This window comes from Colletotrichum phormii (genome assembly GCF_030913505.1).
Source record: "Colletotrichum phormii strain CBS 102054 chromosome Unknown BDP81scaffold_33, whole genome shotgun sequence".
In the NCBI taxonomy this organism is placed as follows: domain Eukaryota; kingdom Fungi; phylum Ascomycota; class Sordariomycetes; order Glomerellales; family Glomerellaceae; genus Colletotrichum; species Colletotrichum phormii.
This window is the reverse complement of record NW_026851475.1, coordinates 115,579-129,361: the sequence shown is the minus strand read 5'-3', so window position 1 is coordinate 129,361 and position 13,783 is coordinate 115,579. Positions and strand designations below refer to the sequence as shown.

The following is a 13,783-nucleotide window of genomic DNA, read 5'->3' as shown; positions in this document are numbered from 1 at the left end:
AAGGCCGGGACGAACCCACTTTGAACCTTTGGTACCCCGGATTTGAGCTGTTGTGGCTAGCCGCACGCTGTGCCGCTGTATTTTTGGTGAGCATGGTTGAGTCAAATGAGTGGATTTGAGCGAGAGTGAGTGTACAGAGTATGGAGTGAGAGAAATATGAGAGGGATGTGGGATTTCAAGAGGATCAATATCGGCTGTCGTAAACATGGGAGACTACCAAATGATATCTCGGTTTCTGCAATTCTACAATTTAGCAGACTACGGTATGTATGCGTGTCTCTATTATCTGCCGTCTCAATACCTAGCTACTCCGTACATACCAACACCGTCTTTGGCTGGACCCGTCTCCCGGTGTCTGAATGTCTTGTCTCTGACGGCTAGAGGGAAAACCGATGCCGCATACCACACCCTTTCCGTGGCTTTCGTTCCGACTTTCTCATCCTAATGCGGCACTGCGGCCACGCCCTGGTCCTTTCAGTCTTGGCTTCTTCGAACGAGTCGACGACTCGACAGGCTTCTTCCTAGGCTTGCTTGCTTGCCGCCACCCTCGGTATCTTCTTGTCTTGTTATGAGTTTGATTGGCTCCCCCGCAGCAAAAGGACAGCAGCATCGGGGGTGGTTCCCCCCATCCCAGGGCGGGGGAGATATGGGGACGTGTGCTTTGCTAAGGCTCCTTTCGTCTATGGTTTTTTCTGGGGAACATGGGGAAAAGGAACGCCGGTGGTTTGGATGGCTTCAAGGCCCTGGTCTTCGGTCCTTGGGTCGTGGTGCTTTCGTGTGTATGTCTTGTCTTACGGACCAGGGGGGTCGGGGGGTGAGATGAAGGGGGTCGTAGTCGTCGTCGACTTGTCTTTTTCTTTTCGCGGGGAACTGGGGCTGGACCCGAACGGATACAAAAAGGCTGTGTGCGTATCGTTATCGAATCGTCGTGTCATCCGATGCTACTCTCAGGATCTTTGTGTTTCTTGAGTAGATAACCTCCAGAGTTTCCCCTCTTAACTTTGGTTTGCTTGTTCCACATCCTTATTCGAACGGCATTCCTCAGTCTTGCGTCGGTGTTGATTAGAAGGCCCAGATCTCTTCCTCGACTGACCCCCTCCCTTGGTCAAACTCAATAAGTGACGCACAACCTGCAGCTTCTGTGCGCCTCTTCCCGCGTCCCGGCCCTTCGACATCAGTCCCTCCTCTTCGACGACTCATTCACAACGAGCTTCGATCAAACGACAACCGCCCACCATGGATCGTCCCGTCTCAGACCCCGAGAAGGCAGGCTTCGAGCACAGTGATCACGTCAGGACCAGCTCCCTCAACGACTCTCACGACCTCGACATTGACCATGGCTTCACTGCCGAGGAGCAACGTAGTATTATCAAGCGTGTCGACCGAAGACTCGTCGTGACTGTCGGCCTGATGTACTGCGTGTCACTGATGGATCGCACCAATTTGTCTGCGGCTGCCATTGCTGGCATGACCAAGGAATTGGGTCTCTATCTTGACAACCGATACGTGAGTGAATTCATCGTCGAATATGCGGTGTGATGAGGGTGGGTAGCTGACCATTCACTGCAACAGAGCATCGCTTCCCTCCTCTTCTTCATCCCGTACATCGTCTTCCAGCCGCCCTCGACCATTATTGTTCGCAAAATCGGTCCTCGTCTGCACCTGGGTGGAATCACCCTCTTGTGGGGTGCTGTGATGATTGGTATGGGTTTCTCGGCAAAGTACACACACTTGTATGCATGCAGAATCCTGCTGGGTGTTCTCGAGGCCGGTTTCTTCCCCAGCTGTGTCTACCTTCTCAGCACATGGTACACGAGATGTAAGTTGTCCCGCTCACTACACCTTTACGGCCAGACTTCTGACCGTACCTAAACAGATGAGGTTGGAAAGCGGTACTCCGTCTTCTACCTCCTCGGCTGCGTCGCCTCCGCCTTTTCCGGTATCCTCGCCTTCGGTCTGATGCAACTTAACGGCCAACAGGGCTTGACGGGATGGCGCTGGATCTTCATCATCGAAGGTGCCCTCACCTGCGCCCTTGGCGTTGCAGGCTACTGGCTCCTCGTTGACTTCCCCGACTCTAAGAAGCGCAAGGATTGGAACTTCCTCGGCGAGCGTGAGCGCGCCTGGATCGTTTCGCGCGTGAACCGCGACCGTGGCGACGCCCATATTCCCGCTTTCAACCTGAAGAGATTCCTCGGTGCCGGCACCGACTGGAGAATCTGGGCCTACGCCATGATCTTCTTCAACACCACCACCGTCTCGTACGCGCTCGCATACTTCCTGCCCATCATTCTCCAGATCAACATGGGCTTCGATGTCGGTGCCGCGCAGTGCCTCGTGGCGCCCCCGTACGCCTTTGCCGGTATCGTCATGTTCGCGACCGCGTGGTTGGGCGACAAGATGAAGTTCCGTGGCCCCGTGGTTCTCATCAACATGCTCTTCTGCATCGTCGGTCTTCCCATCATGGGATTCCACTCCAGCGCGGCGGTCCGCTACTTTGGTGTCTTCCTGACCACGGCCGGTGCCAACTCCAACGTCCCCGCTGTGATGGCGTACCAGGCGAACAACATCCGCGGCCAGTGGAAGCGCGCTTTCTGCAGTGCGACTCTGGTCTCGTTTGGTGGTATTGGAGGTATTGCCGGCAGCTTGCTCTTCCGTGAGCAGGACAAGCCTCACTACCGCCCGGGCATGTACGCCTGCATTGCGTGCAGCTTGTTGACGTGCATTTTGGTCGGCTTGTTGACTGTGGATGCCTACTTCAAGAACAAGAAGGCCGACAGGGGCGAGAAGGAGCTCGAGGCTGACGATGTAAGTGTTTCCCACGAGACTCTAGGATCTGAAACGATTGCTAACTCAAGTTTGCAGGAGGGTGCTCAGCCTGGCTTCCGGTACACCTACTAGGGGACATATATGGGGTGGCTGAGCGTGTTTTATGATGAATGAAAGAGATTATGAGAATCTCAAGCGTGGTTTTGAGGGATTCAAGGGACAAGGTGCCCAGCGTCATGAGAATATTCTATCCGTGTAGCAAGGCGTGTGCCAATGAATCATACCGAGCGAGAGCCCATGAACGAAATTATTGTGAACAAATTGCGGCCTCCCATGGTGTTTAAGTAAGTGATATTGCGCCATTCGACAAGGAATAGTAATCTCTCCGCGATCGACGAAAGAGCCGAGGCATGCGACGGCAGCCAGACGAGAGCTGCGTCGTTGGCGGCTGCGGGATTCGTGAAGAACCGTGGGAGACGGCGGCGCTAGGCGCCTTCGGCGATGCGTGGTTGGCCGGCGAGGGTCCGGTGGCTCGGGCTACTCCGTCTAGGTCTAGGTCTCGGCGCCGGCGTCGTGCATTGGACCTTTGGCATGTGTGTAAGCCCTACGGTTTCAAGGATTAGTCTTCCTGTCATCATGTGGCTGGGTAGAAGCAATTGCATGGTTCTGCCTGCACATGTCAAGGCTCTATGGCCAGGTTTTCAACGTTCTCACTGGCGGGGGCCAGGCGCATCGGTAACTTCACATCAGTGACACGTTGCTTTGTCATTTAAAATGGCGTCCGTGTGTGAGGGAAAGAGAGGAGAGCCTGGAGCGATGACAAGTGTTCACAGTACGACGCTGAGATCATCATGTCTTGAGTAGCATGTCTTGAGTAGACACTTCTAGTTACTAATTACCTTGTCGAGCGAACATACCATCTATGAAGGACGGGTTCAATGAGAATGTGTTGTTGATTGACAGTAGTGAGTCGTCATAATCCCAATTTAAGACACCCGATGGCGGCGAACTTTGCGCATGAATTGCAGTCTCTTGGGCTCGTTATCTTGTCGAAAGCAAGCATAGAATGGAGGAGATGTTCTTGATTGATGTTCGACACTTTGCCCACGAGGCATGGAGAGCAAAATGAGTACGATAAAGCGTTGGACCAGCTGCTGCAAGATACCGAGGCTGCTTACACGATGAGCTAAAATGGGCTTTATGGACATGGCGTTCGCCATGGACCAAGATCAGTTGATAGTCTGACCACGGATTGTCGACTGAAGTATTGACGCGATGCTCGGGAGATTACGCCTTCTGCCGACGCGGCAGCGAACAAGGCCGTGCTGGCTTGCTGAAAAATCGAGAATTCGAACCGAGCACTGTCGAGTCTAGGCTTGCGCTCATAGCTCTGATTACTCTTGGAGAAGTTCCTAGAGGCCAGAGATGCGACGGCATTGATGACACGTCCATTGAGTTCTTTCACGGTCGAGTAAAAGACGTCCACGAGAGGCTGTCCTGAGAAGGGTTCGTGTCATTTTAACCCAAGTGGTTGACGTACACGCACAGCGCACGCCCACGCGAACCGCTCGAACCCTTCCTCTGTCCTAGACCCGGGACAACAGATGAGAGACCACAGGCGGTTGTAGTTGGTGTGAACGCATTCACGTGCCATTCAAACATGTCGATGAAGTCTCCATATAAGTGATTCAGGACGATGATGGCTTCACGTAAATGCGTCAGGTCATAGTCAGCTATGCATGTCACTTGTGTAAGCCTACTTGGGATGTATACGACAGGCTACTTGTCATTCGGCATCTCAGAGAGGCCTCAAATATCCGCACCCACCTCAGTGACTAGACGGATACATACTCCGTACTCGCAGCTAGGCAAGCAGCTCCTTGCCAAGGGCAAACTTGACATCGGCTCAAGCACTGTCAAGCGGCAAAAAGAAATGGAAAGCTTGGCTTGCTTGAGCCAAGATGCATATTACTTGGTGGGATCGACCCTGGACTTGGGAGGGACTCAAGGGAGAGACTGTGAGAAAGAGAGATTTTACGGGCATTTTTTTTTTGCAACAATTTAGCTCTTCACCGTGGCATGGCCGAGCTTGCTAGGCGGGCCGGGTTCAGAATGATAGCTTGGCAGGGGGTGGTGGGAAAGAGGATATTTGGCATTGGGGCAGTGTTCTTGGAAGTTATTGCAACTCTGTCCTCTGGTGTTTTGATTATCTCGAGTCTTTGACTTTCGAGGTTGAGGCTTGAGACGTTTCTGACTACAGCATCGTGTGACAGGTACATTGGCTACTGAGTAAGTCGTTGACTAAGATGAGCGAGCATTCTACAATGATGAAGTGCAGGTGATTGTGCTGACTGATGCCCGTTGTGCCGTTGCGGGCGGACCGGCGAACCTGGAACGGAAAGTCGGCGACGGGGAAAAAGGAAATGGGCGAATACCTTTTTTTCTTTGCCTGGGGCATTTCTGAGAGGGTCCACTTTTGAGAGGGGGAAAATGCCTGTCTCAGCCAATGGAAATGCGCTCAATGCTGTTATGCCTCGATGGGAAAGTGCGGTACGTACCTGGCTGACGAATGGGAAGGACCTGGATGGGATGGGAAACGTGCAGGGCAGGTCCGAGGAGCACCTGCCACCTGCACTCTGCAGATTCCCAGAGTCGCGAGTCGCAAGGAAGGAGCAGACAAGTCACAAGTCACAAGCACTGCAACAACAATCAACAGAAGGCAGGTGTGAGGGAGTCAGCAACTGCTCAAATTGACAGTGAGAAAAAAGCAAAGTACTGTTTCGTGCATGTTTATAGAAAATAATACTTTGCACCATTACCGCGTCATCTGCTCCGGCCAATCCAACGGCGTCCCTTCCACTTCACGACGGGCAGTTTGGGTGACGGATTCCCCGGCAAAGTATATCGTAGCCAAACCTATGGGCAGAGATACCTCGGAGGTTGACCCCACTTTGCGATATGGGCGTTACCGAAGCCTCCGGCTCGTCTCCATGTATTCGTAAGGTACGAAATACGTATTCCGAATTCGTAGGCCGTCCAGGTCAGTTAGGTCCGGTCCATCAGCGAAGCCATAATCTAATGGACACGACGACCGGGTCTTTTCCAATTTGGCGCTTGTCTCTCCTTTTCTTTCAAGCCCAGCCGTGAGCCTCAATTCTTCTTTTTGCAATTCTCTCTTTTGCATCCTACATATCTCTATTTGCACGACATATCGCCACCAAAGCCTCTCCGTCCGACAAACACCGCCATAGGAGAGGAGGCCTGCGTGCGTCCAAGGGTCCCGTCGCCGTCCCAAGATAGCTTCCCTCTCCCTTCCTCCCTCCCATCCTCCCACACCAACCTTACCTTGTCCTAACGTAACGACCGACCTTCAAGCCTTGGCCTGACCGACCGACCCACCGACCGACCGAAAACCCTCAGACCCCTTCCCGCGACCCTCTCCACGCGCCTCGACGCTCCAGTACCGCTACGCTACACCTCCCCCGTAGGCATTCGCTTGCTCTACAGCGTACCGCCTACCCGTCTCGTCTCGTCAGGTCCCTATTGTCGCTTACCTGACCTTACCTCACCATCCTCGACGCTTCGTCCGAACCTCGCCAATTGCGTTGCTACATCCTCAAGCCCGCCCCGCTCCAAACACTCCAGCAGGCTCAAGTCTGTGACACGTCTGGCTCCAGCGCCCCGACAGAGCCCAGCCTAAGCAGCACAGGGGACGCTTCTGCTATTTCGAAACGCCCGTCATGGCGCGACTCGACTCTTTTACGGCCTCGTTGCCGCTGAAGTCTTTCTCCTCCTTCAAGACACTCGCTGCTGCTGCTGCATACATCCTCACATCGCTCCCCATGGCTCTCGGTCACGAACACGGCGTCAGCCACATCCAGGAGGGCGAGACCGTCTCGCAGGAACCCATCGTAAGCGACCACCACTTCACCGAACGACAGATTGCTTGCAGACTGCTAGCAAAAACTCCCCCGACCTCTTGAAACACGGTTAAGAAACACGAGAAACGAAAGAACAGAGATGCTAACTGACGATAATTGCAGGACACGATATTATGGATTCACATCTTCATCATGATGCTGGCCTTCGGGGTCATCTTCCCCGTCGGCATGGTCTTGGGAGTAAGTGGCGATCCTACCCGTCTTCACTTCTCGAAAGTTGCTAACAAACGCTTCCCTCCAGATGACCAAAAACCGATGGCATGTTCCGACCCAAGTCCTCGGCTCCGCTCTCGCCATTGTCGGATACTTCCTCGGCCACATGCATGGCGGAAGACAATTCGTCGCCCATAACGTCCACGCCTCCTTCGCCAACTGGCTCATGATCATCATGGCCTCCCAGGTCGGATTGGGCATCTACCTCAGGCTGCATCTCGAGAAGGGTATCAACGGCCGCATCCGCCGCTTCATCAAGCCTGCCCACAGCATCTTGGGCAAGGCCTCCCCAGTCTTGGCTTGGACACAGTTCTTGTTTGGCGGCATCACCTCGTTGGGTTTCTGCCAGGGCGACCACCTCGGCCAGTGCTTGGCGCATTTCATCATGGGCAGCGCTTTCATTGCTTACGGAATCATCTTGACCCTGCTTCTCCTTGTCGGACAGTTGTGGGTGCGACGCAGCGGCCGATCCCAGGAATTCTTTGACAGCATCGTTATTGCAGCATGGGGCTGCGTGAACACCTTTACTGAGCATCGATGGGGCACGGAATGGGTCAGGAATGACTGGCAACACACAACCATGGGAATCATTTGGTGGTGTGCTGGCCTTGTTGGTATCTGGCTCAGCCGGGACCGTGACGGAAACCCCAAGCGCAACTTCATTCCCGGCTTCGTCATTGGTGTTACTGGATGGGCCATGTCTGCCCATCCTCAGGAACTTCCTATCAGTGCCATGACCCACAACATGTTTGGTAAGACTCTGATGGGTGTTGGCATTACTCGTGTCATTGAGGTTGCCTTTGTTGTCAAGGACGGCGTTGGCGTTTCCGCGGATGGACGCCAAACGAACAGCTGGCAATTTATCCCTGTCTTCGTAAGTTATCATGACCCAAAAACTGTCCCTGAGCACTATCTAATGTCTCCTAGCTTTTGTACGCTTCTGGCTTCCTCTTTATGGGCGCTACTGAAGAGCAGATGGAGCTTGTCGCCAACTCCGGCCTCGATCACGTGTCGTACATCCTTATTATCTACTCTTTCGCATTCCTGCTCTTCCTCTTCACCATGATGCTCATCCACCTCTTCGACCGCAACACCAACACCGAAGGCAAGGTCAACCTGGCGAACGGCGTGCCCCTGGCAAACGGTCGCCCCGGTGAAGCCCGCCAAGTGCGTGACGCCGAGGAATTCGAGCTCGAGGGCCTCATGAGCGACGACGATGACGATGAGGCCCGCAAAGGCCTGAAGGAGGATGTGGACGACGAGGGAAGCCCCAGCAGTCCTAGTACCATTGGCAAGAATAGTGACAGAGTGGCGCGGTGATGGGGGATGTAAAAGAGTAGTATCCGTCGGCGTTGATTGAATAGACAGGAAGGGCATATCGCATTTCAGGTTCGGCGTTTGGATTCAGGTTGCACCACATTTCATGGGCAGGAAAGCGTCTCCATAGGACAAGAATTTCGATTTGCAGTTTGACATGAAGCCTTCACAAACTCGGATCTATCATGGTATACAGTGTATTGAGAAGCTAGACACGAAAGATAGAAACACGGTAATACTTCAACTAGCCGTTTTGAGTATTGGGAAGTACTCTATTATGACTGCTCCAAAAGACTGAGCGGCACGCCGCCAGAGACCTGGTGTACAGAGCGTGCTTCACCTTGACGCACACCGGCCTCGGTGAGAGGTGTGGGGTCAGCGAGGGGCAAGCGGGGCGGGCCTGGATCCCGAACCTGCATCCCGCCTCGTGCTCCACTGTAAAAAATCCCAGAGCGATGCTCAATCGCATTTCGTCTGCCGACCATTTTGCCACCCCTTCTTCGACACCGCCTCTCCTCTCTTTCTCCCTTCACGTCGAATAACCCAAATCTCTCGACGACACCGAAAGACACCGCCACCATGCCGTCCGTCAAGAACCCCAACGGTCCCTCCAAGAACCGCCTGGCCAACAGGGCCCTCGGCGCCAAGATTGCCCGCCGCAAGAAGTCCGAGGCGAACCGGCACCAGATTGCCAGGACGGACACCATGCGCGGCGCGAGGCCCGGCCTGATGCCCACCAGCGGTCCCAACGCGCCCATGAGCAAGAAGAAGGCCAAGAAGATGGAGAAGAAGATTGCCAATGCGCTGAGGAGGCAGATGGAGGCGGATGGGGAAGTTGTCATGCAGGGTGAGTGCTTTTGGTGACTTGTGGAAAAAGACGTCAAAGGGGGGAAGAGATTGTTGTAGTAAAGGACGACTAAAGCTGACTTGACTCCTTGCAGACGTCGAAGGCACCGCTGAGAAGCCCGAGGAGGGAGACATGGAGACGGAGACCATTGCATAGACGCTGGGCGATGAAACGGAAGCAAGGTTGAGGGAGTTGAAGCCCGATATGGCGTTGAGGGGCACGGGCATAGGGAGGATAGGTTCAGAGGGAGCAGTCATGGCCATGCTTCGTGAGTAAACCCGTCTATTGCACTTTTAAAGATATCAGCTAACAACCACTCAAGTCTAGAAACCAATCTACCGCACCACGAACCTAGCCCAAATACATACGAAACTTGATACCCCCAAAATCAACATGATATTGTCCAAACCTGATCGCGAGCAGCCCGTGCCTGACATCCCCTGCATTGGCACACGAAAGTCCAGGGTTCGGGGGGAGGTGAAGGACCCGTGGGACTCGCCGGATAAATTGGCTCGGCTGACGTTCTCTGAGAATCAATCGTACCAGTCCGCGAGGCGGCGAGTGGCGCTCCGTGAATGAATTCTCCAAGGTTTCCCTTTGATGAGCGCGAGACAGATTGGTCGACTGGACGGGACTGGTACTCTCTGTGCCCGAATAGTCCCCATCCCCTGGAAGCGTGTCTCTGTTCAATGTTCGGCAGCGAGTCTTGGGAGGATGAGAGTAGGTCCCAGTTGTCCTCGGGGCTGTGTGTCTCTACAATGAGATCTGACTGACTGGGCAGCGGGACGTCTTTGGAGGATAAGAGAAGGTTGGATGTAACATCTGAGCTTCTAGTGTTTGGCACAAAGTCCGGCGATATCATGGGTAGGTTCTGGTAGACGGGGAACTGTGCGTCTGGCCCCTGAGCTTCTGGCCATTGATCTTCTCGCTCGTAAGAAGTGTTCGGTACCATTGGAGGCCAGTAATTCAGTTCCGGGATGACGTATGCAACGTTGGGCTCCGCAAAGCCGTCCTCCACGAGATTCTCACTAGTCGGATCAGTACGCTCTTCAACAGCTTGTGTGCTTGCTTCCTCGAGCTCAACGTCGGTGTCAGTCTCCGTCTCCGTCTCCGTATCAGTCTCAGTACTCGTGTCATTATGCCAGGCTGTATCACGCCAGCGCTGATAATACCCCTTCATCTCTTCCGTCATGCGCTCATACATCCTCTGGCTAAAGAATGGATAGTTGATGCCATCCGCAGCATCCTCTTCGTCATCGCTATCTACGCTCTCGAACTTGGGCATTCGGCTGATGTAGTTGTGGAAGATGATCTGGCGGGATACGCAGGATTCCATCAGCTCCGCCACGATTCTTCGCTCCGAGGTGCGGCACTGCTGCTCATAGTCGAGGAGGATCTGGAAATTGTCGACGCCAGGCATGAGTTGTGAGGTAAAGAACGTTGGCTCTTCCCCGGCGAGGGCGATCTTCTCGGTGTCCTGGTTGGGAGGGAAAGAGAGGAGGTTCTGGGCCGAGGAGCTGTTGCTGGAGCTTGAAGGGGTGTCGATGACCGAGCTAGTGCTTGCGGCGGAGGAAATGCCCAGAGATGAGTTCCTCTTTGGAAGACGATACTTGTCGCCAACGATGAAGTCTAGCCAGCGGTCGGCACTCTCTTCCTGACGCCGGATGTCAATTACATCGGGTGACCTCGGTCCCTTGCCTTTAGCATCATCGCGGGCCTCTGCTAAAGTTTCCAGACTCAGAAGCGGACGGCATGCGCCCATCTCTGCGTGTGTCTGCACTGCGAGGGGTTGCGAAGGGTTATTAAGCTGGTGCGCCGCCTCGGGGCGAGCAGCTCTCGGGGAAGGCTTGGGAGTCGGCTTGACGATGCAATAGTCGAGCACGCCGACGATAGTCATCAATGAATCCTGCCATCCATCGAGGTATCTCTGCTTACCTGGTCTTGTAGCAGCCGATTCGACGGCTCGGAGCATCTCAATTTCCTCCGCCAGAATGTGGATGATGCTCATGAGAGCTTCGCGGGCGGCATTGTATCTCTCTTCGCTGCGGCAGGTTTCGGCGAGCGCTCTGAGTGTGTAGCCTGCTACTTTGATTGGGCGTTCGCCGCCGTGGCGGATGGGCATGAAGTAGCTCGCGGGATAAAAGTCGAGCTTTCCCTGTGTGCCCTCCGCTTGCGAGGACATGCTGGCTGGACAGCTCTGCATTTCAGATGTATGGTCTGTTGGTGAGAGTGAGAATGGGAATCTCGAACGGTTTCGAGATGGAGAAGAAGAACAAGATGGTGTTGCCCAGGTTGAGCGCAGATGAGGCCTTTTTGACACAAAATTCGGGTACCTTCTTCGAGAGATATTGCATTGGATCATGGCTTCAGGAAGAGCCCTGGTACTAGATGAGCGACAAGCTGAAGCTGCTGGTATCTTTGTCTCGGTTTCAAAGGCTCTGGGATCTTCAAACGTGGATATCCGTCACACTCAGAGCTCCAGAGATGGCCTGAAAGCCGTTTGGGTGACGAACTGGAATGATCAAAGACCATATCACAACTCAACAACTCAGATCAAGTTGGAGAATGCTTGAGAGTTCCTCCATGATTTCCGACTAAAGGTAGCTTTGAGGAGACCAATGGCGAAGCAGACCAACAACAAACGCGTCTTTGTCAAGAGGCTATGAAGCAACTATCACACACACCGGCGCACACAATTGAGGACCTGCCAGCTTCACCTTGGAGTAAAAGACTTCAAGTCAAGAAACAGTCGAAGATGATGTTCATCAAGGCACTATGAACGAATGTATGTGGCCGTAGACCACTCGTCAAAGGGACTAGGATCCTCACCCCAAGGCCCAACACCAGGCCCCTTGAAGAGTGAACCTCCTTTCCAGACCCATGCGACATTCTCAATCTTTTGCAGCACCCTGACATCTTCCACTGGGTTCTCCAACAAACCAAGAACGTCTGCCTCGTATCCAGCTTTCAGCTGTCCCGTCTTGGGCGCTTGGCCACCCACGCTGAGCGGCCCGTTGGCTGTTGCCGCCTTGATAGCCTCCAGGTTGCTCATCCCGGCTTTCACGGCCGCCTCCAACTCCATCGCCATGTTGAACCCGGGTCCTGTATCTGTACCCAGGGCGATCGGAATACCAGCCTCGATGGCCATCTTGTACGCCACCAAATGGTTCGTGGCACACAGCTTCACCTTTTCCCACGCCGTGGGAGGTATCCCCTTCCCTCCGGTACCGAGCAGCAAGTCCATGACGAGACGCGTGGCGATGTAGATGATGCCCTTCTCCTTGATGAGATCGATACACTCACGGTCAGCAAAGGAGACGTGCTCCAACGTTGTGACACCGGCCTTGATGGCGGCCATGATACCGGGTTTACCGTGGACATGCGCCGCGACCACGCGATTCTGTCTGTTTGCCTCTTCCACAATGGTTTCGAGTTCCGCGGGACTGAACTGCGCGTAGAGCGGGTTATCGTCGCGGGACATGACACCACCGGAGGCCATAACCTTGATGCACTTTGCGCCTCGCCGAATCTGCAACCGGACGGCACGGCGACACTCATCAACTCCGTCCACAATCATGCTCGTCGCAGTGCCAAAGTGTCCCGCAGTGACTTGCGACACGCCCAGGTTCAGCAGCACGTCTCCAGCCGGGAGAGAGAAGACGTCACCATGACCAGCCAGCTGACTGATACATGCACCGGAGCTGTAGACGTTGGGTCCTACGATCGTACCGTCCTCGATGGCGCGGGAGATCTCGCAGCCCATGCCTGCCACATCGCGGAGGGACGTGTATCCCCTCTGTAGGGCCAACCAGCACATGCGCGTGAGACGAGCGCCGGATGCGGCGGGGTGCTCGGTAATGAAGACTTGGTACGGGTCGCCGCTCGATCCTGCGTCAGGAGACTCTCCGCCAAAGTGAGCGTGACAGTCCCAGAGACCGGGCATCAGGTATGGGATCGAGTAGGACTTGTGAGGTGATTCGGTGTATTCCCTGGGGATTGACGATTGCGGGCCGACCCAGGCGATGAGCTTTGAGGATATGACGAGGGCGGCATCTTTGATGGTTTCACCGTCGCCGGGAATGAGAAGTGAGGTTGTGATGATGGTGAGAGTTGTCTTCTTGGAGGGGCTAACAGGTAGGTCGGTGTCGGTGTCGGTACAGGATGGTCTGAATGAGCCACCCAGAGACGAGGAGTAAATCTGGGCTGGTCGTTCGATGAGACGCCGAGTCATGTTGGCTGTGGTAACTGAGTTTGGTCGAAACTACAAGTGAGCTATTCAATTGGCGTCTTCTGAGTTAACCGCGACATGAGATCGAACTCACATTTTATGAGGAGGCTGATGATCCTTCGCGGCGTTGGAGGATCATGAGTGTTACAGTGGTCCCGAGTACCTAATTAGGAAGGTCGTCGCCGTCGTCTTACTTTGCCGCCTTTGACCAATCCTCATTGAGACTGAAAGGCTCCTAGAATTAGCCTTATATCCGGGATCTTTGGCAACTGTCAGACTGGCTATGAGAAGCGACCGATACGACTCGGAGAGATGAGTTTTCTCGGTGAGGCTGTTTCAACGTTCACTTGGAAAGGTGATCGAATGGCAAAAGTTCACTCAACTGAGATCATTGTAAGAGATGTGAGATTGAAATGAGTCGACTTACATTACTCTCATCCCCATCTAAGTAGCTATCCGAAAAAACGC

The 13,783-nt window shown here is 54.1% G+C and overlaps 6 protein-coding genes across 6 annotated transcripts; 3 read left to right on the top strand and 3 right to left on the bottom strand.

Annotated features, from left to right (window-relative positions):
• Positions 1–1,236: 1,236 nt before the first annotated feature.
• BDP81DRAFT_333624 (major facilitator superfamily transporter) lies at positions 1,237–2,901 on the top strand (the record flags this gene model as incomplete). The annotated part of the gene is made up of 4 exons (XM_060585681.1): positions 1,237–1,506; positions 1,573–1,819; positions 1,877–2,808; positions 2,866–2,901. 4 exons carry the CDS (start codon positions 1,237–1,239, stop codon positions 2,899–2,901), a joined length of 1,485 nt encoding a protein of 494 aa, XP_060438731.1.
• Positions 2,902–3,602: 701 nt separating this feature from the next.
• Positions 3,603–4,062, bottom strand: BDP81DRAFT_440722 (uncharacterized protein). Its single transcript, XM_060591541.1, has one exon. It carries the CDS (start codon positions 3,987–3,989, stop codon positions 3,756–3,758), a length of 234 nt encoding a protein of 77 aa, XP_060438730.1. The 5' UTR covers positions 3,990–4,062; the 3' UTR covers positions 3,603–3,755.
• A 2,447-nt stretch (positions 4,063–6,509) lies between these two features.
• On the top strand, positions 6,510–8,243 carry BDP81DRAFT_333516 (uncharacterized protein; the record flags this gene model as incomplete). The annotated part of the gene is made up of 4 exons (XM_060585674.1): positions 6,510–6,680; positions 6,813–6,890; positions 6,952–7,797; positions 7,851–8,243. The coding sequence occupies 4 exons, from the start codon at positions 6,510–6,512 to the stop codon at positions 8,241–8,243; spliced, it is 1,488 nt and encodes a 495-aa protein (XP_060438729.1).
• A 484-nt stretch (positions 8,244–8,727) lies between these two features.
• BDP81DRAFT_440720 (uncharacterized protein) lies at positions 8,728–9,167 on the top strand. Its single transcript, XM_060591540.1, has one exon. The coding sequence runs from the start codon at positions 8,820–8,822 to the stop codon at positions 9,102–9,104; it is 285 nt and encodes a 94-aa protein (XP_060438728.1). The 5' UTR covers positions 8,728–8,819; the 3' UTR covers positions 9,105–9,167.
• A 199-nt stretch (positions 9,168–9,366) lies between these two features.
• BDP81DRAFT_506698 (uncharacterized protein) lies at positions 9,367–11,760 on the bottom strand. Its single transcript, XM_060595667.1, has one exon. The coding sequence runs from the start codon at positions 11,447–11,449 to the stop codon at positions 9,476–9,478; it is 1,974 nt and encodes a 657-aa protein (XP_060438727.1). The 5' UTR covers positions 11,450–11,760; the 3' UTR covers positions 9,367–9,475.
• A 100-nt stretch (positions 11,761–11,860) lies between these two features.
• BDP81DRAFT_333511 (amidohydrolase) lies at positions 11,861–13,318 on the bottom strand (the record flags this gene model as incomplete). Its single annotated transcript, XM_060585673.1, has 2 exons — positions 11,861–12,640; positions 12,707–13,318. 2 exons carry the CDS (start codon positions 13,316–13,318, stop codon positions 11,861–11,863), a joined length of 1,392 nt encoding a protein of 463 aa, XP_060438726.1.
• Positions 13,319–13,783: the final 465 nt, after the last annotated feature.

Excerpts from the sequence above, each read along its gene's own strand:
- BDP81DRAFT_440720 (XM_060591540.1), top strand. The coding sequence starts at position 8,820 with ATGCCGTCCGTCAAGAACCCCAACGGTCCCTCCAAGAACCGCCTGGCC.
- BDP81DRAFT_506698 (XM_060595667.1), bottom strand. The coding sequence starts at position 11,449 with ATGATCCAATGCAATATCTCTCGAAGAAGGTACCCGAATTTTGTGTCA.
- BDP81DRAFT_440722 (XM_060591541.1), bottom strand. The coding sequence starts at position 3,989 with ATGGCGAACGCCATGTCCATAAAGCCCATTTTAGCTCATCGTGTAAGC.